The 23,314-nt window shown below is 37.8% G+C and overlaps 1 protein-coding gene and 1 long non-coding RNA gene across 3 annotated transcripts in view; both read left to right on the forward strand.

Annotated features, from left to right (window-relative positions):
• DDX10 (DEAD-box helicase 10) overlaps positions 1-23,314 on the forward strand; it is a 288,484-nt gene that overhangs the window by 55,429 nt on the left and 209,741 nt on the right. For both annotated transcript variants that reach the window (XM_081545393.1, XM_081545394.1), the window contains 2 exons: positions 328-416; positions 2,867-3,338. In XM_081545393.1, coding sequence (XP_081401519.1) covers positions 328-416; positions 2,867-3,338 — 561 coding nt within the window. The remainder of the gene's footprint in view (positions 1-327; positions 417-2,866; positions 3,339-23,314) is intronic.
• LOC145527415 (uncharacterized) lies at positions 19,085-22,811 on the forward strand. The gene is made up of 2 exons (XR_014069737.1): positions 19,085-20,728; positions 21,750-22,811. It is a non-coding gene; the product is annotated as an uncharacterized LOC145527415 (long non-coding RNA).

Below are 23,314 nucleotides of genomic sequence, written 5' to 3' on the forward strand. Positions count from 1 at the left end.
CAGATTTCAACTGTATTATTCCCAAACCTATATTTTTTCCCATTAATGTGCCTGAATGATTTTAACTTATAGAATAGCTTTTTGAGAAGTTTATATTTTATGTTCAGTTGGCTTGATGAAACCAAATTTTATAGTCTTTTCTCAGATTACAATTCTAAAAAGGTAGATTTTTTTTGTTTTTATGGAATGGAGATATATACTCAGCTATTTTTGAGAGTTTTCAGTACTGTTGAATTTATTCCTTTGATTACTTTCTTTTATCTCAGTTAAAATTCATTTTCCATTTCTGACTATTATGTCATATACCTCAACCTTTTTTGTTTACAGTGTTTTGTCTCCTACATACGTTCAGTGTATCTGATGAAGGATAAAGAAATATTTGATGTGAGCAAGTTACCTATACCTGACTATGCCCTGTAAGTATTCATACTATAGTTTTGATTGTGAGTCCTCAGAGTTAGAGGGAATTCGTTTGAAACCTGGTTCTGAGAATCCTAGTTTAAACCTCTTCTGTTACCTTAAAAGAATCTGTTGAAGATTTGCAGAGAAAAAGACTGTATAAGCTGTAGGAAACTTGTTGCCTGTTCAGTTCAGTCAAGAACTTCAATCAGAAAGAAATTTCTTATTTGTGAGTATAAATTCCTGAAAGTTAGGCTGGCAGTTTCCTGTAGTTTGGTCTTCAAGGAGATGGAGAACAGGTGACTGGCATTCTTTGAAATCTTTAAATGTCTTGTTTTCTAAAAAGCTGACCTGGTTGACCATACACGGCACTGTTTAAGCTTTGGATGCAGGTCTTTTCATTGGCTCTTCTCTTGTTTTAGATTGGTATCCCATGCTGCTTGTTGCCTGGGTATTCTTTGTGTCTTGGGGTTTCTTACAGGTGCTCATAGTTACCATGGTAAAATGTCTGTCTTTAGTAATTGCAATTGCCATTATACAAAAATGGAACTCTTGGTCTTGTTTTGGCTTAGTATTTGAAGAATATTTTCCGCTAACCTTTTCAAGAGCGTCCATTTTTCAATGGGGTTCTACCTGTGGGAAAAGCAGTGACAAAATCCTAGAGAAGCACCCTTGCGGTTGCTCATACTTTGAATGTCAGCTTGAAATCTAATCTGTAATGAAATATGTACTTTCACAGCAAAGTCTGTGTATTTGGGCTGCTTTCCAGGAATTTGAGTGCCTTTACCTTTAAGTTGAGTCTAATAAAAACTTGTATCTGGGTGAGCTGCTATTTTCTATTCTTCATGTTAGATTGCAAGTTCAGTATAACAGGTAATTTGTCAGTTATAACATTTTAGAACCACTTAATTTGCTAGATAACAAAGTAAGGTCACTGACTTTCTGTTTAGGTAATGGATAACAAATCAGATGCCATGGAAACATGTTTTTGCTCATTTATCTCTTTACCAGTTACTAATTTTACTATTTCTGAATATGATTCATGGTTTAGATTATTAGCTGATTTTTTGTGGTTCATGACGTTCTATCCTGGTTTTCTCATTGACATAGCTGAGATATTAGCAAACAGGAGAGACACAAGTCTTTAATGCTTCCCTCCTCCAGGGAATTTTCCTGACCCAGGGATTGAACCCACATCTCTTAGGTCTTCTGCACTGGCAGGCAATTCTTTACCACCAGTGCCACCTGGGAAACCTGGTCCAGCTTCAGTTGGTGTTTTAATTTCTGATGGACACTGAATTTGTGCTCCTAACTGTATCCCTGTGACAGTAGTAATGACAAGTGCTCAGAAGTGGCTGCATACATGCTAGGCACTATTTTAGATGCATTGTACCTATGAACTCATTTTTACAACAGTCTTATCATGTAGGTACTCTTGTCATGCCTTCTTGCAAGTAAGAGAGCTGAGGTATAGAGAGGTTTAATTATGTCCTTGATCACACAGCTAGTAGCTGACAGAGCCAGGGTTTGAACTTCAATAGTTCTGTTTCTGAATCCAGGTTTTACAACTACACCCATCAGTTTCTGTGAATCATGTCTTAGGAAAAAGGCAGTGGATCCATTTTGTAATGTTAGCTTTTTATTAAAAGCTTATTTCCAATGCATCTGTGGGAACTTAGATGCTGAGAAAGACCTAATCATAAGGTAAGTCTTGATTTTAGAAGGAGAAAATAAGATTTTTTTTTTTCTTTGTTTGGTTTTGGGTTTAAATACCCTTTTTTATAGAGGTTATTATGCCACGTTAAATGTCTTAAAAGAGAGGATGATAATACTTGGATTCATTCCTTGCAGAGAACATATGTTCTTTCATGGCTATGTCTTTTCCAGCTTTAATATTATTTATTTTTAATTGGAGTATAAATGCTTTACATTGTTGTGTTACTTTCTGCTGTACAACAATGTGAATCAGCTGTATATATACATGTATCCGCTCCCTCTTGAGCCTCCCTCCCACCTCCACCCTGAGCTCTAGTATTTATATTTTTATATAAATGAAAATATATTTTACAAAGTGTTTTCATATAGTTAGGGCATCATATATTTACAACAACTGAGATAGGCCTGGTAGATATTTTTGTCTTGTATTAATATTTGAGAAAACTGAGGCTGAGAGAGTTATACTGGGAATAGACAGATCTAGTAGTTGCTTTTTTCTGGTCTCATGCTCTTTATTTTGTTAATCATGTTAACCGCCTAATGGAAAGCAGGCATCTTCAATATTTCGTGACAAGTATGCATTATCTTTTGGATCACCTGACCTGTCAAGATGGAGTTATATCTCATAAGAACGTTTTCTTTTTTAAAAAAGCTCAAAAACATCTGAACTCCTGAGGAACCATTTCATAATAAACTCATAAACACAACCATCAGTGTGTTGAGATAACTCTTTTCCTTTGCTCATTTTAAGGTCTCTTGGTCTTGCTGTGGCACCACGGATAAGATTTCTCCAGAGAATGCAAAAACAACCCAGCAAGGAACTGGTAGTGAGTGAAGGTAATAAAGTAACTGAGCCAAGGGCTCCCTCCCTCACCAATGATGAAGTGGAAGAATTTAGAGCCTACTTCAATGAAAAAATGTCTATTCTTCAGAAAGGTGGGAAAAGACTAGAGGGGACAGGTTACAGACTGGCTAGTGGCATTAGTGATAATGAGGAAAAAGAGGAAGAAGATGAAGAAGAAATGGAGGAGCAACTGAGAAGAGCAAAAGGGTCTCCACTTGGGTCTGCCCCTGGCGGTGAAGAGCTGCAGAACAGGGAAGCCCCTGTGCGGTTCTTGGACAGAGATGACGAGGAGGAGGACGATGGCCTCGATGCTGACCTCTTTAAAGTGAAGCGGCACAACGTGTTTGGGTTGGATCTTAAAGAGAATAAAACACTGCAGGTAAGCTTACCTCCAATGGAGGATCGGGGGTGAGGGGGCTGTTATTTCCTTACCACTCTTACAATACGCTGCTTTTGGCCTTTGAGGAAGTATGGGAAGATAACCAGCAGAAATCTGTAGAATGACTTTATTTGCTGTAAACTCTCCTTCCACCTCCACCTTTAGAGATGGAATAGGTGCTAAAGAATTCTCATTTTTCATAACTTTGGGAACTCTTAAGAGATTGACAGCTATAATCTTCTCATTTATTGGCTTTCTGATGCATATCTTAAAAGTAGCCAGAGTCATGATTATAATATTAAGTAAGGTGATAGGGTTCTGTGGTTTATGATGTGAGGATCTTTCATTGTGATTCTTAACATACTACTTTCTGATTTAAATAATTACAAATATGCCTTACAACAATTCAGTCTCTCTAAACTTTTAATGAGACATTTCATTTTGGGCACCAATCCATAATTTGAAATAGAAAGCCAGCACTTCTATTTAAAGACCAGTTATGAAGGTTTACTAATAGTTTCATGTTTCTCAGTAGGCACCTTCTAGGAGGAATAAAAACACCTGTTTCCTGGGATACTTGAAGGTGCATAGTAAATATGTTTCTCTGCCCTTCCCTTATTTTTCTTTTAATTTTGTATTCCTTATTCTTGATCATTTCTTTAAACAGCCTTTGAATGAAAAATGAACCTGAACTCTGACTCTTTATACATTTCTAAGATTCACAATAGGGAACACTAAATTTTGAACTATGAAACTTGGATAGGTGTTTTTTTAAGTAACTAAATGGCAATTTAAAAAGTAGCAAACATGCTTACTGAGTATTTAACATGTATCAGGCATTTTCTAAGCATTATCTCATATGGTCCTTGTATATAAACCCTGTGAGGTTGGTACTCTATCATTATACAAGTAAGAGGAAAAAACCTGAGATATAGAGATAGTAAAATAGTGAGATGCATAGTTAGTTATTGGCAAAGTTGGAGTTTGCATCTAGGTATTCTGACTCTAGTATTCATGTCTTGATCAATAATCTGATTTTTAAAGATTGATTTAAATTTTCACTTATGTTTTCTTTTGGATGTTTTATAGTTTTAGCACTTGAATTTAGGGCTAGCATTCATTTCAATTTAATTTTTGTATCTGGTGTGAGGTAAGAGCCGAGGTGCCAACTGCCTACCTCCTTGCTGTGTAGTTGTCTAGTTGAACCAGAACTCTTTTTGAAGTTACTGCACTTTTTCCATTCTAGTTACCTTGACTCTGTGTTGAAAATTAGTTGACCATGTCTCTGTAGGTCTGTATGTTGACTTGCTTCAGCTCTATACAGCTGTCCTTTCAGCAATAACACCATTGTCAGTACAGCTTTATAGTAAGTCTCAGATCAGTATTAGTCTTCCAACTTCATATTTTAAAAATTTGTTTCGGCTATTTTTTTAGACCATTGGATTTCCATATAAGTTTTTGAATCAGCTAGTAAGATTTTACAAAAAGTCGTACAGTATCTTCATTCAGATTACATTGAATCTAGAAATCTATTTGGGGAGAATTGACATCTTAACAGTGCTCACTCTTCTGATTCATGAATACGGCATATCTTTCCATTTATTTAGGCCCTCTTTAGTATCTTTTAGCATTTTAAAATTTTAAGCATGTGCATCTTAAAACATATTTTGTTAGATTCATCTCTTACTATTTTATAGTTTTCAATGCTATCACAAATGATACTTTAAAAATTTCAGTCTCCATTTTTTGTTTCTAGAATATAGAAGTACAGTTTTTGTATACCAGTCATTCTAAACTGTCCTATTAAGTTATTGTGGCTGTTTTTTGAGATTCTTTGGATTTTTTTTGGGATTTTCTCTGTAGCTGATCATGGTATTTGTGAATAAAATGGTTTCATTTCTTCCTTTCCAATCTGTATGTTGTTACTACCTTTACTTATTTGATTACGCTGCATGTTGAACAGCAGTGAGAATGGGCATCATTGTCTTGTGCTTAGGAAGGGAAAACATTCAGTCCTTTACCATTATATCTGATGTTAGCCATAGGTTTTTTTGTAAATGCTTTTAACAGATTGAGGAAGTTCATTCTATTTCTGGCTGATTTATTGTTTTTATTAGAAATGGATGGTGAAGTTTGTCAGATGCTTTTTATGCAACATTAGGGTGAACATAGAATTGTTGTTATATATTTTGTTGGCCAAGAGAATGCACTGGTCATAGCAAACACCCTCTTCCAACAACACAAGAGACAACTCTACACGTGGATATCACCAGATGGTCGATACCAAGATCAAATTGATTGTATTCTTTGCAGTCGAATATGGATAAGCTGTATACAGTCAGCAAAAACAAGACCAGGAGCTGACTGTAGCTCAGATCATGAACTCCTTATTGCCAAATTCAGACTGAAATTGAAGAAAGTAGGGAAAACCACTAGATGATTCAGGTATGACCTAAATCAAATCCCTTACAATTATACAGTGGAAGTGACAAACAGATTCAAGGGATTAGATGACAGAGTGCCTGAAGAACTATGGAATAGAGGTTTGTAACATTGTATAGGAGGTGGTGATCAAAACCATCTCCAAGAAAAATAAATGCAAGAAGGCAAAATGGCAGTCTGAGGAGGCCTTACAAATAGCTGTGAAAAGAAGAGACGTGAAAGGCAAAGGAGAAAAAGAATGATATACCCATCTGAATGCAGAGTTCTAAAGAATAGTAACTAGAGACAGGAAAGCCTTCCTAAGTGAACAATGCAAAGAAACAATGCAAAGAAATGCAGGGAAAACAATAAAATGGGAAAGACTGGAGATCTCTTCAAGAAAATTAGAGATACCAAGGGAACATTTCATGCAAAGATGGGCACGGTAAAGGATGGAAATGGTATGAACCTATCAGAAGCAGAAGATATTAAGAGTAGGTGGCAAGAATACACAGAATGACTGTACAAAAAAGATCTTAATGACCCAGATAACGATGATGGTGTGATCACTCACCTAGAGCCAGACATCTTAGAGTGTGAAGTCAAGTTGGTCTTGATTTATTCCAACATATGGGAGCTGGGATTTTTCTGACTCTTGTCCCGACTCCTTTCCCCTTTCTCCTCCTCCTTGCTTTCTTTGTTCTCTCCTCCTGGCAGTGATTACTGAGTGCCTACAGTGCCAGGGACTGAGCTAGGTTCTTAGTTAGTGTCAGAGGCTTATACTTTAACAGATTATTAAACTGAAATTTCAGTACAATATTTTGGATTTCTGTTCATTATTGATTCTTGAAAGCAAATATTTTTAAATGTTAACATTGGCACTGCAGTAGAGAAGACATCATGAGGGAAGTTGAGCCTTAAAGAATGGATATGAGTTTAATATATTGTCCTAGAGGTCTCTGAGACTATCCTCAGTTCTTTTTGTTCTTTTTACTTTATTCTGCTCTTCAGCCGTTATTTCCACCATTTTATCTTCCAGCTCACTGATCTGTTCTTCTGCTTCATATATTCTGCTATTGCTAGAGCCTATTATACAGAGTGAAGTAAGTCAGAAAGAGAAAGATAAATATTGTATACTAACGCATATATATGGAATCTAGAAAGATGGTACTGAAGAATTTATTTGCAGGGCAGCAGTGGAGAAACAGACGTAAAGAACAAACTATGCACACAGGGAGAGGGGAGGAGAGGGTGAGATGTATGGAGAGAATAAGATGGAAACTTCCATTACCATATGTAAATAGATAGCCAATGGGAATTTGCTGTATGTCTCAGGAATCTCAAACAGGGGCTCTGTATCAACCTAGAAGGGTGGGGATGGCAAGGGAGATGGGAGGGAGATTCAAGAGGGAGGGGATATATGTATACCTATGGCTGATTCATGTTGAGGTTTGACAGAAAACAAAAAAATTCTGTAAAGCAGCTATCCTTCAATTAAAAAATAAAAGAATGGATATGAGTTAATAGGACGGGGAAAAAGAACATTCTAAGCAGAGAGTACAGAATGAGCAAAGCCATGGCCACAAGAAAGTGCGTTTAACGTGGGGAGCTATTTCTGATATGATGTTCAGTTTCAGTACTGAGGCTTAGTGTCCATCTCTGTAAAATTACTCCCTGTCAGAGTTATTGCGATGCCTAGAGATAGAAAGTAACCAGTACAGTTTGTGTATGTAGAAGGAGCATAGTTAAAGTTAGCTGTCATTTCCACAATATGAAGTATAATAGGAAGATAAAAGTAAAGAGTTAATAGAGGCTTGCCAGTGCAGTGGCTAGGCAGTGTCTGAGGTAGTACTGAAAATAAAGCTTATTTTGAATCAGGACGCATTATAGAAAGAAAAAGTGATGCATTTTATTTATTCTAGGTGTAGTAAAGTGATGCATTTTATTTATTCTTGGTATAGTAGTATCAGAAAATAAGACTACTTTTTTGATTTTAGCAGAGTTGATAGACCAGTTTTCACATTTTCAGTGTCCTGCATTGATCTGGACAGTACTCAGCCATAATCTGATACCACAGGTCCAGCTGATGTTTTAGCCAGATATTTAAGGAGTTTATAATTTGGTGTAGTTAGACTGTAACTAGGCAAGTACAGTGCCCTTTAGAAATGAATCATTTGGTTTAAATAAAACTAAAAATGATGTTGATAGTAGATATATCATGTGGAGTTATTAAATGAAATTCACTATTATATGAATATTTTTCTGGGTGGAGTTCTCTGTCCAGTTAACTGGCAGTGTTCTTGTGGATATTAATACTGTACAGTATACCTCTCAAAAATATTATATAGAAGATATTAGGTTATGGATGTTGTTTGTATGTTTAAGACTATTGTTTTAAAAAATGGACCTTTTTAAATGGACCGTTGACAAAGGAATGATGAAGATGTGGTACATATATACAATGGAATATTATTCATAAAAAAGAACAAAATAATGCCATTTGCAGCATCATGGATGAACCTAGAGATTGTCATACTGAATGAAGCAAGTTAGACAGGGAAAGACAGATGTCATATGATATTGCTTATATGTGGAATCTAAAAAAAAATGTTACAAATGAACTTATTTACAAAATGGAAGTAGAGTCACAGATGTAGAAAACGACCTTATGGGATTACCATGGGGGAAGGCAGGGGAAGGGATAAGTCAAGAGATTGGGATTGACATATACACACTGCTATGCATAAAAAGGACTTCCCTGGTTAGCTTAGCTGGTAAAGAATCTGCCTGCACTGCAGGAGACCCTGGTTTGATTGCTAGATTGGGACAGTCCCCTGGAGAAGGCATAGGCTCCACTCCAGTATTCTGATCTGGAGAATTCCATGGACTGTTTAGTCCATGGGGTCACAAAGAGTTGGACACCACTGAGCGACTTTCACTTTCATATATAAAATAGATACCTAACAAGGACCTGGACTTTCCAGGTGGTGCTAGTGGTAAAGAACCTGCCTGCCAATACAGGAGACTCAAGAGATGTGGGTTCGATCCCTAGGTCGGAAATACCCCTTGGAGGAGGGTGTGGCACCCACTCCAGTATTCTTGCCTGGAGAATCCCATGGACAGAGGAGCCTGGAAGGCTACAGTCCTTAGGATCACGAAGAGTTGGACACAAATGAAGCAACTTAGCATGCAATATGGAGAAGGCAATGGCACCCCACTCCAGTACTCTTGCCTGGAAAATCCCATGGACGGAGGAGCCTGGTGGGCTGCAGTCCATGGGGTCGCTAAGCGTCGGACATGACTGAGCGACTTCACTTTCACTTTTCACTTTCATGCATTGGAGAAGGACATGGCAACCCACTCCAGTGTTCTTGCCTGGAGAATCCTAGGGAAGGGGGAGCCTGGTGGGCTGCTGTCTATGGGGTCGCACAGAGTCGGAGACGACTGAAGCGACTTAGCAGCAGGATGCAATAAAGGACCTACTACTGTATAGCATCGGGAACTCTACTCAGTGCTCTGTAATGACCTATATGGGTAAATAATCTTAAAAAGAGTGACTATATGTCTATCTGTCTGCCCTCTTAGTGCAGTAGGCAGTGTGTCAGTCTCATAATCTGAAGGTCCTCAATTAGAACCTCAGAGAGGGCAGATCATTCATTCTTTGTGCTTCTCTGGTGGCTCAGCTGGTAAAGAATCTGCCTGCAATGCGGGAAACCTTGATTCAATCCCTGGGTTAGGAAGATCCCCTGGAGAAGGGAACATCTACCCACTCCAGTATCTGGCCTATAGAATTCCATGGACCATATAGGCTGTGAGGTCACAAAGAGTTAGACACGATTGAGCAACTTTCACGTTCATATGTATATAGGGCTTCCTTGGTACAGTGGAAACTTAGTACAGTGTTGTTAATCAGCTATAGTCTGATAAAAAATTTTTAAAAAATGGACTTTAGAAAAAGTAATGCCCTTGTTTGAGGAGTGATTGGGCATGCTGATGAACTGCTTTAGCAGAGTGCTGATTTAGCTGTTTTTTTTTTTTTTTTAAATCCCCACAATTATTTGCTTTAAAAATGGGAATGAACCATATTAACTTATTTCCAGAAATTTATTACAGATAGCTATGTTTTTGTAGAAGCAGATCAGGAAGTAATGAACATTTCTTGGTTTTCTGTAATCTGTTATGCCTTTGAATATCTCTTCTCATTGCTTAAACTCTTACCACAACCTTGTACAGTATTACCCCCATTTTGTGGGTTAAGAAACAGAGGCTTTGAAAGGTTTGATTGCTTGCCTAACGTTTCACAGTTAGTAAAGTGGCAGAAGTGGACTTTGCTGTGCCCGGGCACATCTGGTTCTTTTGATGGTGCTTTTTCTGACTCCTGTCGTTTCTGCACTTTAGCAGGTGTTCTTAGCTTAGTCGTCTTTACTTTTCGTGTTCTTCTTTACTTCCCACTGGCACTGCCACTGCTCTCCCCCAGACTGTTTCCACTTCAGACTCTGCTTGGGGGATAAGCCTCATAATTGGTCCCAATATCGCTCTTCTGAATCATCTGCCTCTGAACCTCTCTCAAGTCTACATTTTTTTCGAGTGGTCGGCCTTCAGTTCCTCCTTTGCAGTCGGGCTCTGTAAGCTGGCCCTACCCTGGTACCCTAGCAGCCAGCCCGTTCTCCCCACTCGCACTGAGGGGATTCCTTCTTCAGATCTTCTCTCCACTCCATCCCTTCACGTCTTATCTTTCAGGATTCATTGCTGATCTTGCTTCTTCCTTGGAAGTCTTTCTTTACTTATTTACTCCACTGGCCTCTGGATTCCAGTTATCTGTTTTGCTAGTACTTTCCTTCTTGGCTGTTAGTAATACACCTAAATGACTGTCTTAATTTCCATTTCGTGGTGGTTCCTGAGATTGTCATAACTTTTGTATGCAACGATCTTATATACTGCTGTTGAATTAAACAGAAGGGAAAACTCTTCAAAATACTAATAAAACCTGAGAGTCAAGAAACTTTATTCTCAATTTTTGATACCATGAAGTGGAAACACAGTCTTAAATATTGAGTAGCTCAGAGTTGGTATATATGGTGTTCCTTTGTTTTCTTACAGGTCCCCCCCCCTTTTTTTTTTTGCATTTTGTGCTTAATTCTTAAAAGCTTCATTTCAATTCAAAAGGAGTAGTAACTGTATGACTTGAAGTTTAAATGTACTTACCGAGTTGGTGTGTGTATATGTGTGTGTGTATCTTTTCTTCTCTATTTGATTTTTTTTATTTGCAAATGGTTTCCTCAGGATGTAAATTCTCAATGGAAAGCTAAAAGTTTTTGGATTGATGTTTATTCTTTCATATGCTGCATTATTTTTGTATCAAAAGTATTTCATCTTGTTTCTTTTCATTTCCTAGTTTTATACATATTCAGTTTAAAGGAACTGCTGACTAGTATTGGATTTTCTGATGACCTACTTTTATAGCCTAAATTTCAGTAACTGCATTTATCAGGTTATGCTTATCTTCATTTTAACATAAAATAGAGATAAGGAAACAAGTTTGAAATAGGACAGGCTATTCTTGAAGGTCATAGAAGTTGACCTTGAACTTGACTGTTAGGATAATTAGAAATAAGGATCTTTCTGAAGTCATTGACAAGTACTTGTATCCATATAACAAATATAACTATAGAGAATTTAGACTGCTGTGCCAGGTTTTCTGCTTATAAACAGGTTAGTTCCAATATGCCCTTTTTGAGATCCTTTGTTCTTGAGTCTAAACCGTCAGTATGTGTATATTTAAAAGCTTTTTAATGGAAAGACTGCCTTTGTGGTGACTCTGGATTTAACTGTTCAGGTTTCTTAAATTTGTTTCAATGTATTTCACTTTTGACTTTGTTCTTTTCAGTGTGTGCTTTTGAAGTGCAGCTTCAAAAATCCATGCTATGTCTAAGTCCAAGGCAGCAGTTTAAACTAGTGCCATCTGGTGGTGATGGGCAGAGTTAAATCACCTTTTCTTCAATGTGAAGCTTTTTTCCTACCAGGAAAGTTTCTATTTTAGATGAAATGAAGGCGTATTAAATGAAGGATTAATGAAGTTAACAAAAAAATTCTCTCCTTCAGCAGATATTTATTGCGCACTTACTTTTTGCCTGGTGTTGAAAGATCATATTCCCTCTCCTCATGGAACTTACGTTCTAGTAAGGGGAGATGGACAAAAAATATAAACATTTGCTGTGGGGAAAATGAGGCAAGGTAAGGGGGAGACAGAGTTCAGGGAATGGGGTGTAGAGTTTCAAGTAGCAGGATGGTCAGAGGCACCTCTCTGAGAGTGTGTGAGGCATTCTTCTACCGTTGCTGGTTTAAGACATTTAGATGTTTTAAGCACTGAAGATTATGGTGTTTCCTCTGGTCATATGTAATTTGAAACAAAAAGGACAGTACATTTTATTTTTTTTTATTATTATTTTTTTTAATAAATTTATTTATTTTAGTTGGGGGCTAATTACTTTACAATATTGTAATAGTTTTTGCCATGCATTGACATGAATCAGCCATGGGTTTACATGTGTTCCCCTTCCTGGACCCCCCACCCACCTCCCTCCCCATCCCATCCCTCTGGGTCATCCCATTGCCCCGGCCCTGAGCCCTTGTCTCATGCATCGAACATGGAATGGTGTTCTGTTTCACATATGATAATATACATGTTTCAATGCTATTCTCCCAGAACGTCCCACCCTCACCTTCTCTCTCAGAGTCCATAAAATTGTTCTATGCATCTGTGTCTCTTATTCTGTCTCGCATATAGGGTTATCATTACCATCTTTCAAATTCCATATATATGCATTAGTATACTGTATTGTTGTTTTTCTTTCTGGCTTACTTCACTCTGTATAATGGGCTCCAGTTTCATCCATCTCAGTAGAACCGATTCAAATGTATTTTTTTTTTTAATGGCTGAATAATATTCCATTGTGTATATGTACCACAGCTTCCTTATCCATTCGTCTGCTGATGGACATCTAGGTTGCTTCCATGTCCTGGCTATTGTAAACAGTGCTGCGATGAACATTGGGGTACACGCATCTCTTTCAATTCTGGTTTCCTCGGTGTATATGCCCAGCAGTGGGATTGCTGGGTCATATGGCAGTTCTATTCCCAGTTTTTTAAGGAATCTCCACACTGTTCTCCATAGTGGCTGTACTAGTTTGCATTCCCACCAACAGTGTAAGAGGGTTCCCTTTTCTCCACACCCTCTCCAGCATTTATTGCTTGTAGACTTTTGGATAGCAGCCATTCTGACTGGTGTGAAATGATACCTCATTGTGGTTTTGATTTGCATTTCTCTAATAATAAGTGATGTTGAGCATCTTTTCATGTGTTTGTTAGCCATCTGTATGTCTTCTTTGGAGAAATGTCTGTTTAGTTCTTTGGCCCATTTTTTGATTGGGTCGTTTATTTTTCTGGAATTCAGCTGCAGAAGTTGCTTGTATATTTTTGAGATTAATTGTTTGTCTGTTGCTTCGTTTGCTATTATTTTCTCCCATTCTGAAGGCTGTCTTTTCACCTTGCTTATAGTTTCCTTTGTTGTGCAAAAGCTTTTAATTTTAATTAGGTCCCATTTGTTTATTTTTGCTTTTATTTCCAATATTCTGGGAGGTGGGTCATGGAGGATTCTGCTGTGATTTATGTCGGAGAGTGTTTTGCCTATATTTTCCTCTAGGAGTTTTATAGTTTCTGGTCTTACATTTAGATCTTTAATCCATTTTGAGTTTATTTTTGTGTATGGTGTTAGGAAGTGTTCTAGTTTCATTCTTTTACAAGTGGTTGACCAGTTTTCCCAGCACCACTTGCTAAAGAGATTGTCTTTTCTCCATTGTATATTCTTGCCTCCTTTGTCGAAGATAAGGTAGGACAGTACATTTTAAAACAGCAAAAGTCCTGAAGTTATATTTTCCATGATGATTACTTTATTGCTTTTGTTGAAATATGCTATTTCAAAAACATTTTTTCTTAAAATACTCCAGTTTTACTGATGCTCTGAGCATGTGTTGTGAATGGCCAGTTGTTTAATTGCACTTGAAAGCAAGCCTTGGTAGGGGGAATGGAAAGAGAATTCAGACCCTCTTGGGAGCAGGCACTAGCAAGAAAATTGGTCAGAGCAGTGGCACTGTAGTGAAGTTCAGTGGAAACAGGGATGCTTGTGTATTAAAGAAAGGCCTATTTTTCAGTCATAGTAAAGTCTAAGTATAAACTCTTTACTCATGAAATAAGTATAAAATTAGTATAGTGATTTTATAATTTGAAATTTTAAAGTCTTAAGGGTAATGCTTCTCAAGTCATGTTTGCTGAAGGGCTAGCATTTTAATCTCCAATTTATCACAGACCAATAATGTTATAAAATATATTAAAGAAAATTATTAAAATTAATTTAAAAGATGACATAAACCTCTTTTTGTTTTCTTAGTTTTTTTCTTTTTTTGCTGCCTTCTGTTTTTCTCTTTGGGCTAAATGTGTATTTTTCTCTTTTACTATTTGGTCATAAAGCCTCCTCCTGTATTCTTTTTTTTCCCTCCCCATCTCTTCTGTTTGTGTGGCCATTAGTAGAATACAGTGTTGTGAGGTGTGTGTATGTATGTAATGAATGATGTTTAATGAATGTAACATACTGTTTGTCATTTAGAAAGTTATGTAGTTTCTCTTTAACCCTTCCATGGCTTTTGGGTTATTTTTGATGATTAGGATTTGGCCCTATAAGGAATACCACCACAGTTGGGATGTGCGGGTTCCCTGGCCCTTGTTGGTGTTGGTTCCTTGTTTAAGTTCTGCACTTTAAACAAGGAGAGATTAAGAGGAAGAACTGATTGGTAAATGTGTTTACTTTTGGTAAACACATTGACTATACTGAGGAATATGTGGAAAGGTGAATCTTCTTGAGAGCAGATAATAACTCTTCTTGCTTGTAACTGCATCCTCTGCAGCATTTTTATATGATAGACACTGAAGGCTTCTTTCTAGTGTGGGGTCATTGTCTTTCAGTCAGCCTCTCCTTGGCGTTCATTGATGCAGTTTCATACTTGGTATCAAAAGAGAAGAAAACAATAATGTAGCTCTTCCTAAACAAATCTTAATTAGAAACATATATGATGAATTTTTACTAAATTGAATTTTAAACTTTTATTATTTTTCAAGCTGGGAGTGTTTTGCTGTGGAATAAAAGGTATATCTCTATCAAGCAAGAGGCAGACCATCTTAATCTCTGGACATTTTCTCCCCAGGAACACTGTTGCTGTTTTTGGTTTGTTTTCCTATCTTTTCTTCTTTTAGCTTGTCTGCTGGCTGTTAAGAGTACAGGTGACAGACGGTCCCATTATACTGTTGGGCAGAGAATCTGCTGGTTTTTATTTGGCATAGTAAATGATTGAAAACAGAGTGATATTTTGTTACAGTTCTAATAAAGCCAATATAGTGGTGATTCTTACAGTGCATTAATTTTAAGCTCCAGAAACAAGTGCCTTAGTATACTGGGCACTGTAAATATCCCTGGAATATATGAAGAAAATCCCAAGCATTAGGCAAATGTGATAGAAATCACATACTGCAACTTTTCTGAAAGCAGATAAAGGATGGAGCTCATATTTCCAGGGATAATCTGTCTTTAAAATTTTCTTACTGTTGGTCTGTTCCCTCCCTATCCCTGACATTGGTGGAATAAGCAAATCAATTAATTTCTCAGTGGCAATCATTATAGAACCTGCCTCCAAGTAATAATTCCTACCAGAGTTTGTTTTCTAAATTAAAATGGCATATTCCCTATTATTTTTTTGCATATGACCACAGGTTACAATAATTCTTCTACCTGCATACATTTTCATATTTGCTAGTTTTTGTCATGGGAAGCAATGGAGCAAAGGAATGCTTTCTTCCTTGCTGTGATAACTAATTTTGGAAGGTGTACTAATTGGAGAATGTTTGATGTAGGAGATGGTTGCATAGTCCAAAAACACTTAGTTAGAACTTGCTGAATAATGTTCTCTCCTGTGGATTGGGGTTTTTTGTTTGTTTGTTTTGCATCTTTTGATCTATCTGGACTATTCTTCCTATCTGTTGGCATTTCATAAAGTAGAACTTTACAAATCAAAGAATAGGTAAATTTGTATTAGGGTCTCTGTTTCTACTCCTTACCCAAATCTTCTCAGACTGAGCTTTTTTTTTTTTTTTAAAGAAATCTGAAAAGCTATCTTTTAGTGAATCTTATTTTCTCCTTACTGTTTTCCATTAAAGGTTTTTAGGTTGACTCAATTTCAAGCATACTTAGTAATACATGGTTTAATAGTTGTTGAACCTCTCTATTTAATAATTTGAACAAAGTAGTAGTGTTCAGTGGGTATTTTTAGAGATAATAATCTATTTCTTACTCGCCTTTCCACATCAAGGAGGGAGCACAGGCATTTTATTGCCCAAGAATATTCCATCAGTGTCCTGGAGCCTGCCTGCCTATCTTGTTTCCAGCCTGTCTGTTAACACTGCTAACCAGATTGATAATGAATTTATAGTTACAGGATTAGATGTGGTATACTGGGCTTTTCTTCCTCTCTTCCTTTTCCCACCTTTCATTAACTAGTGCTCCACGTTCTGTGATAGAAACTGCAGATTACTTTGGCTTTTCTTATTCATCTACTGAAAAGAGAAAAAAATTGTTTCTTGGTTTCAAGAACCATGACGTCTGAGATTCTACTCTACTTGCCGTGAGTTAGCCTGCCGCATTTTGATATATGTTGCTAGGTAACTCATGGCACAGCAGGCTGCTTGTACTTCAAGTCTGCATTGGTTCCCTTGCCTTTAAGGTTCCACAGTGGCTGTGTGGGGGTGTCCCCAGGTTGGAGCTGTCCACAGAGTAGATATGTGTCAGAGCTAGGAAACCCACAGTCTTGCTAGCAAATCTGCCTAGCTTTTATCCAAAGAGAGACGTTATCGTTATTAACCTGGTCAGGAGAAAATCTGTTTAACTGCCCCCCACCCTGGCCCCCCCAAGGGAGGCACTATCTTTGTCTTCTATAGCTATATGCTGTGTTGACATCCTTGAAAAGATAACCTGGAAGAGTAACTGATTTAAGATGTGCAGAAACATGCGAGACCCATGGATGATTGTCTCTTGATACTTGGTCGTAGCAGAGTCAGAACTGTTTCCTTCTGGTTCTGTTCTGGTGTGTTTCTCTCAAATCAGAATGTAGAAAAACTAGTTAAAGTGATCCACATGAATTCCAGAGACACAGATTCCTCTGTGTGAGAACTGTCGCTTTTATTTGATACGGCCTAAACTAGTGGGTAGTTAACGTTTGCTGGAATCCAGTCAGGTGCTCCCGAGTATGTGTCCCGAGCAACCTGACCTCATGCTCTCATGGCCCTGAGCACACTGCACTGTCATGATCCTGTTTTCCCCACCAAATGACGGACCATTACCGAGGTAGGGAATATACATGATTCATTTTTGTGTCTTTATATCTGTCAGGGTTGCCTCTCATTATAATACGTTTCTAGTAGCTGTTTGTTGAAATGGATTAATGAATAAATAAAGGAGTAGAGAGTCTTAATTCAAATCTAGTTGATGTTTTGTCTGTTTAATCAGATTCCTTATCCCAATTTAAGACTGTGCCATTTGATAAAAAGTGTACTGAGAGCATAAGTGGGCCAAAATATTTGTTGCCTGAATGGGTTAATCTTAAGCCTACTCTTGTGTTGGATTAGAAAAGCTGGGTTAGATACAGAATAAATAGCTTGTGTGAAATCTTCCCTAAGCCTTACTTAATTCACCCATTATCCTTTTCTCTGCATATTGATTATTTTGATCTCTAGTACCTGTTTTCTTCTGGTCCTCTGTGTTTTCAGGAAAAAAAAAATTAAAGTGATATTTTGGCTATTCACCTTTTTCTAAAGATGGTTGAGAAAACTAGAGCAAAGCTAACAACCTATGTTGTGTCAGTTGCTCAGTCATGTCCGACTCTTTGCAACCCCGTGGACTGTAGCCCACCAGGCTCCTCCATCCATGGCATTTTCCAGGCAAGAGTACTGGAGTGGGTTGCCATTTCCTTCTCCTCTTATGTTGAATCACCAGTAATTTTACTTTACGGTGAATTTACTTGTAGAGGTTAGTTTGATCCTAATGCTGTCTATCCATGGCTTGTTATAGGTCTAGATGGGGTTACAGTTTTGAGTAGAATGTGTGTTTGGATCTCTGTTTCTGGGAGCCTGCGAGACTTCTCACTTGTGTACTTCTTCGTCAGCCAAGACTTAACCTTAGGAGGCAAATGGAGGCCGGCTCCCTGTCTCTTAGTGCTGGCCCAGATGCTCCTCCATATGCAGCCCCTTTGAGTCCTGCTGTCCCCACTCTTGGAGAGGCAATCTAAGAGAACTCCTAGGCAGTACTTGCGCTGTCTCTTTTGAGAGATGAGTAACGTGATAAATTATTTTAAACCAGAAATGACAGAATTGTTTTGGCAGGTCTGTGCATTCACATCTGTGTTGGATTTATATGTTCTTGTGAAAAGTGTATTTAGTAGTATAAAGGGGAGTAATGATTCATAAGCTTTTTCAAATTCAGATCTACAATTCATTTATACCTAATTATGTCCTCATTAATATCATTTTGAATGGCTTTATGTGGTTTTCTAGGAACTCCTCAGATCAGAAGTTTAGGGAAACAGTAGTTTCATTGCAGTTGGGGAAGCATTTTTCTAAGAGTGTCTGTGTGTATTGAGTTGCATACATTGTGTGAAATGTAAAGCCTTAGCAGGTGGAAACTGATGATTATTTAATGAGGTTATTTTTGTCTGAGGTTTTTTCAGGTTGAAAGACCCTGCTGGACTACTGAGAACACCAGCTTCTTTCTTATTCTGTTGAGGTCTCTGTAAAAACACCCACAGCCACTTTGGGACTTATTTATTCCTACTTTCACTGAAATAATTCATAGTTCCAGGATCCAAAAGTCTACTGAAAGAATACAAGTACTGAACCTTTAGGGATAGTGGGTTAGCCTGAGGATTTGGGATTGTTTTTGTCAGTTGGCCTTAAATATCTTCTGTCACATTTTCCCCTACTGTAGTTAATCAAGTGTTTGTTTGCTTTACTTACTTAATTTGGACATGTTACTGTACCAAATATGAAAAAATTAGACTTGTCCACTCTCAGGAAAGTTGAAATAGGACATTTATGTGGAAATGTTAGGTGAAAAAACAGTATAAGATAGCTAAAAAGAAGATAAGGTAAAATATTTACCTATAGTAATAAAATAATTTGAAATTGGGCTAGAGTCTTAGAGATCTTTCTAGAGTAGTTGGTGCTTGACTGGTACTGAAGGCTGTGTTGGATCTAATAGATGGAGAAAGAGGGAAAGGATATGAGCAGGGTTGGGGGCAGTAGTTTGGGTCAGTTAGTTTTGGAAGGGTAGAAGAGCTTTACAGGAAGTGTGAGGAACCATGAAGCAGGTAAAAGGTGATTCTGATTATATGTTTTCATATTATTCAAGTTCACTACAAAGACTACTGCTGCAGCTTAAATATAAACCTGATCATAATTATCAAGTAAAGGAAAGCTGATGCAGATCCATCTTAAAATATGACTTTTAAAAGTTAGTCTTCCTTTTTACAGTTGTCTGAGTAATTCTCTGAATAGCCTTAATTATTATACAGTTAGCATTTATAATTGTGATTTTATCAGCAAGAAGAAAATAATTCAGACAGTGAACTCTTGTAGACCTTGAAGACCTGAAATATGGTTAGATATGTTGGAAATTAGTGCATTGTGTTATTCCCTTCTCAGCAGAAGACTTTCAGCATGTCTCCCCAGTCCTCTCTTTCTTGATAACAACTTTATTGAGATATAATTCATGTATTATAAAATTCATCTGTTTAAATTGTACAACTCAAAAGCTTTAATATGTTTGCAAAGTTGTCCAGCCGTCACCACAATTATAGAATGCTTCATTACCTCTGAAAGGAAATCCCACACCCTTTAGCTGTTACTCCTCAAGCCCCCATTTTTCCTCAGTCATAAGCAACCAGTAAAATATTTTCTATCTCTACCTCTACAGGTTTGCTTATTTTGGATATTTCACATAAATGGAATCATGTATGTGGTCTTTCATGACTAACTTCTTTAACTTAGGATGATGTTTTTAAAGTTCATTCATATTGTTGCGTGTATTTCTTTTTGCGACGGAATAATATTCCACTGTGTAGATACACCACATTTTGTTTATCCATTAATCAGTGTCCATCTTTTGGCAGTGATGAATGATGCCACTATGAACATTTGTGTACAAATTTTTGTGTGAACCTAAGTATTCATTTCTGTTGGGTAAATACTGTGGATTGCCATTGCTAGGTCTGTAGTAAGAATGTTTAGCTTTTTGCAAGTTTTCCAGAGTGATTGTACCACTCACTAGAAGTGTATGAGAGCTTCAGTCCTCCCATATCTCCATTATCACTTGTTATCATGTATCTTTTTGAGTATAGCCATCCTTTTGGATGTGAAAAGATATCTCATTGTGGATTTGGTTTGCATTTGCCTGATGACCAATAAGTTGCTTTTTCTCATGTTGTTTGTAGTTTGGTTGAGTATATAGAGCATAAACATTAAAAGATGCTTAACAGAACCTGTTAGCTTAGATATGTTGTAAAAATGTTTTGGAGGGAGGTAGTGAGAGAATGACCTGTGAGAATGCAACTTGAATTGAGCTTTGAAGAAAAGAATTTAGCTAAAGTTGTGATTGTAAGGTTTTTTAGCAAGGTGATAGCGTAAACAAAGACTCGAAGATAGAAATATACATATCGTGTTGTGAAAGGGGACTGGATGGAGCTGTGAAGGTATATTGATGGGGACCATAGCTAAATTTGGATAGGTAGGTTGTGCTAAATTAAGAGGCTCAGTATATGAATTTGCTCTTGGAAGTGTAAATATTTACTTATTTATTTAACATCTGTTTTTGTTTAGTCTGTTGTTGTTGTTGTGTTCCAGTCACTAAGCTGTGTCCAACTCTTTTGTGACCCCATGGACTATAACCCACCAGGCTCCTCTGTCCATGGGATTCCCAGGCAAGAGTACTAGAGTGGGTTGCCATTTCCTTCTCCAGGGGATCTTCCCGATCCAGGGATTGAACCTGTGTCCCCAGTGTTTATTTAGTCTGATTAAATATAAACATTTTTGGTAGATCAGTCTGATCAAAATATAAATCAAGGTTAGCAAGTAGGTTTCCTGTTGTATGCTAACTGTTTGGTTGGTGGTGGCAGCCTAGATCTCTATATTGAAAAGAAGGATAAATTCAGTTGGGGATCAGTGGGCCAGAGTGTGGTGGTTGAATAGTAAGGCCCACTTTCAATATGGTATGGAAGAGTTTTTACAGGAACAATAATTTCCCATTTCTATGTAGACTGAGGTGATAGCAGTGGATGTAAGAAACATGAAAAGAAGTGTTCATGGCATAATATTGTGTGGGCAAAATGTTTGTGAATTCTACTCTGACATTCCTTTTGATTTCTGGGGAATTTACTTAATTACCTGTATATTTCTAATATCTTTGACTCAGTCCTCATTCTCTTTCAGCCTACCACCTTCCCCTATCCTTTCCTTTGGACTGTTACATTAGTCCCCTAGTTGATCTCCTTTCTCAAATCCATCCTCTAATGTAGCCCATCAGAAGTGTCTTGATTAAATGCATATCTAATCAGTACTATTAATGATCTTACTCTTGCATTATATACTGTGACACCAAAGTTATTGTGTCATGGAATTTGTCCTATCAAAGTTTATGGATTTTGGCCTTTCTGAGACCTTGGGGTATACTGAGTATTATTAGGTTTCAGACAGAAATACACCCATGCATGTGCTTGCCTGTGCGCGTGCACACACACAAACACACAAACACTAAGTAACATTGAAAACAAATTTAAGTCTGCCTAGAGGGAAGTGGCAGCCTGCTCCAGTATTCTTTCCTGGAGAATCCCAGGGACGGAGGAGCCTGGTGGGCTGCTGTATGGGGTCGCACAGAGTCGGACATGACTGAAGTGACTTAGCAGCAGCAGCAGCAGCAGCAGAGGCTTCTATGATGTGAGTATAGTAAGTGCCTAATAGACTGACCCTCCTGCAATTAAGATCATAAGTTTTGAGCAAAACAAACTTACAGGACCCCAGAAAGCAAAAGTAAACAGATTTTAGAGGGGAGTCAAAACTTGCAAGAAAGGACTGGCTGGCACAGGGTGAATTTTCTGTTGCGGTCCCTCTGTACTAAGGATGGGTCAGACTTACAGAGTGGGAAAAACTCTCATGGAAAGTATGCAGTCTTTCTGGTCTGAGAAGAGTTGGGCTAGGGCTTCCCTCATGGCTCAGTCAGTAGAGAATCTGCCTGCAGTGCAGGAGACACGGGTTTGATCCCTGGATCGTGAAAGTGCCCTGGAGAAGAAAATGGAAACCCACTCCTGTATGCTTGCCTGCAAAAGTGTCCCACAAACACTTGCCTGGGAAATCCCTTGAGGAGAAGAACCTGGTGGGCTACAGTCCATGGGGTCGCAAGAGGCAGGCACGACTTAAGAGACTAAACCATTACCAGGGCAATTTACGGCTCTCAGAAGGAGGAGAGACCTCTGGAAGAAAGAGCAGGAGAAGAGCTCCAAACCATGTTAGGGCCAGTTAGCTCTCCCTTTGTCAGCAAATGATAGAGTAAGTTGATTTTAAAAAATCAATAGACATACGAAGATGGTTTACAAGTTCAAGATAAAAATAATTTTTACAGGGGTGTCTCTGATGATCCAGCAGTTAAGAATCTGCCTTGCAATGCAGAGTATACAGGTTTAGTCGGATTGGTTCAAAACTGGGAAAGAAGTACAACAAGGTTGAATGCTGACACCCTGCTTATTGAACTTACATGCAGAGTATATCATGTGAAAAGTTGGGCTGGATGAAGCTCAAGCTGGAATCATGATTGCCAAGAAAAATATCAATAACCTCAGATATGCAAATAACACCACCTTAATGGCAGAAAGCAAAGAGGAACTAAAGGGCCTCTTGATGCGAGTAAAAGAGAAGAATGAAAAAGCTGGCTTAAAACTCAACATTCAAACAACTAAGATCATGGCATCCGGTCCCATCAATTCATGGCAAATAGATGGGGAAAATTGTAAACAGTGACAGACTTTATTTTCTTGGGTTCCAAAATCACCACAGCCACAAAATTAAAAGACACTTGCTCCTTGGAAGAAAAGCTATGATGAACCTAGACAGCATATTAACAAAAAGAGAGACATTATGTTGCTGACAAAGATCCATCTAGTCAAAACTATGGTTTTTCTGGTAGTCATGAACGGATGTGAGAGTTGGACCATAAAAATTGCTGAGCGCCAAAGAATTGATACTTTGAACTGTGGTGCTGGAGAAGACTCTTGAGAGTCCCAAGGACAGCAAAGAGAGCCAACCAGTCAACCCTAAAGGAAATCAACCCTGAATATTCATTGGAAGGACTGATGCTGAAGCTGAAGCTCTTAATACTCTGGCCACCTGATGAAAACAGCCAACTCATTGGAAAA

The sequence above is a fragment of the Giraffa tippelskirchi genome, chromosome 11, assembly GCF_054371585.1.
Source record: "Giraffa tippelskirchi isolate mGirTip1 chromosome 11, T2T-mGirTip1v1.2.pri, whole genome shotgun sequence".
Taxonomy (NCBI): domain Eukaryota; kingdom Metazoa; phylum Chordata; class Mammalia; order Artiodactyla; family Giraffidae; genus Giraffa; species Giraffa tippelskirchi.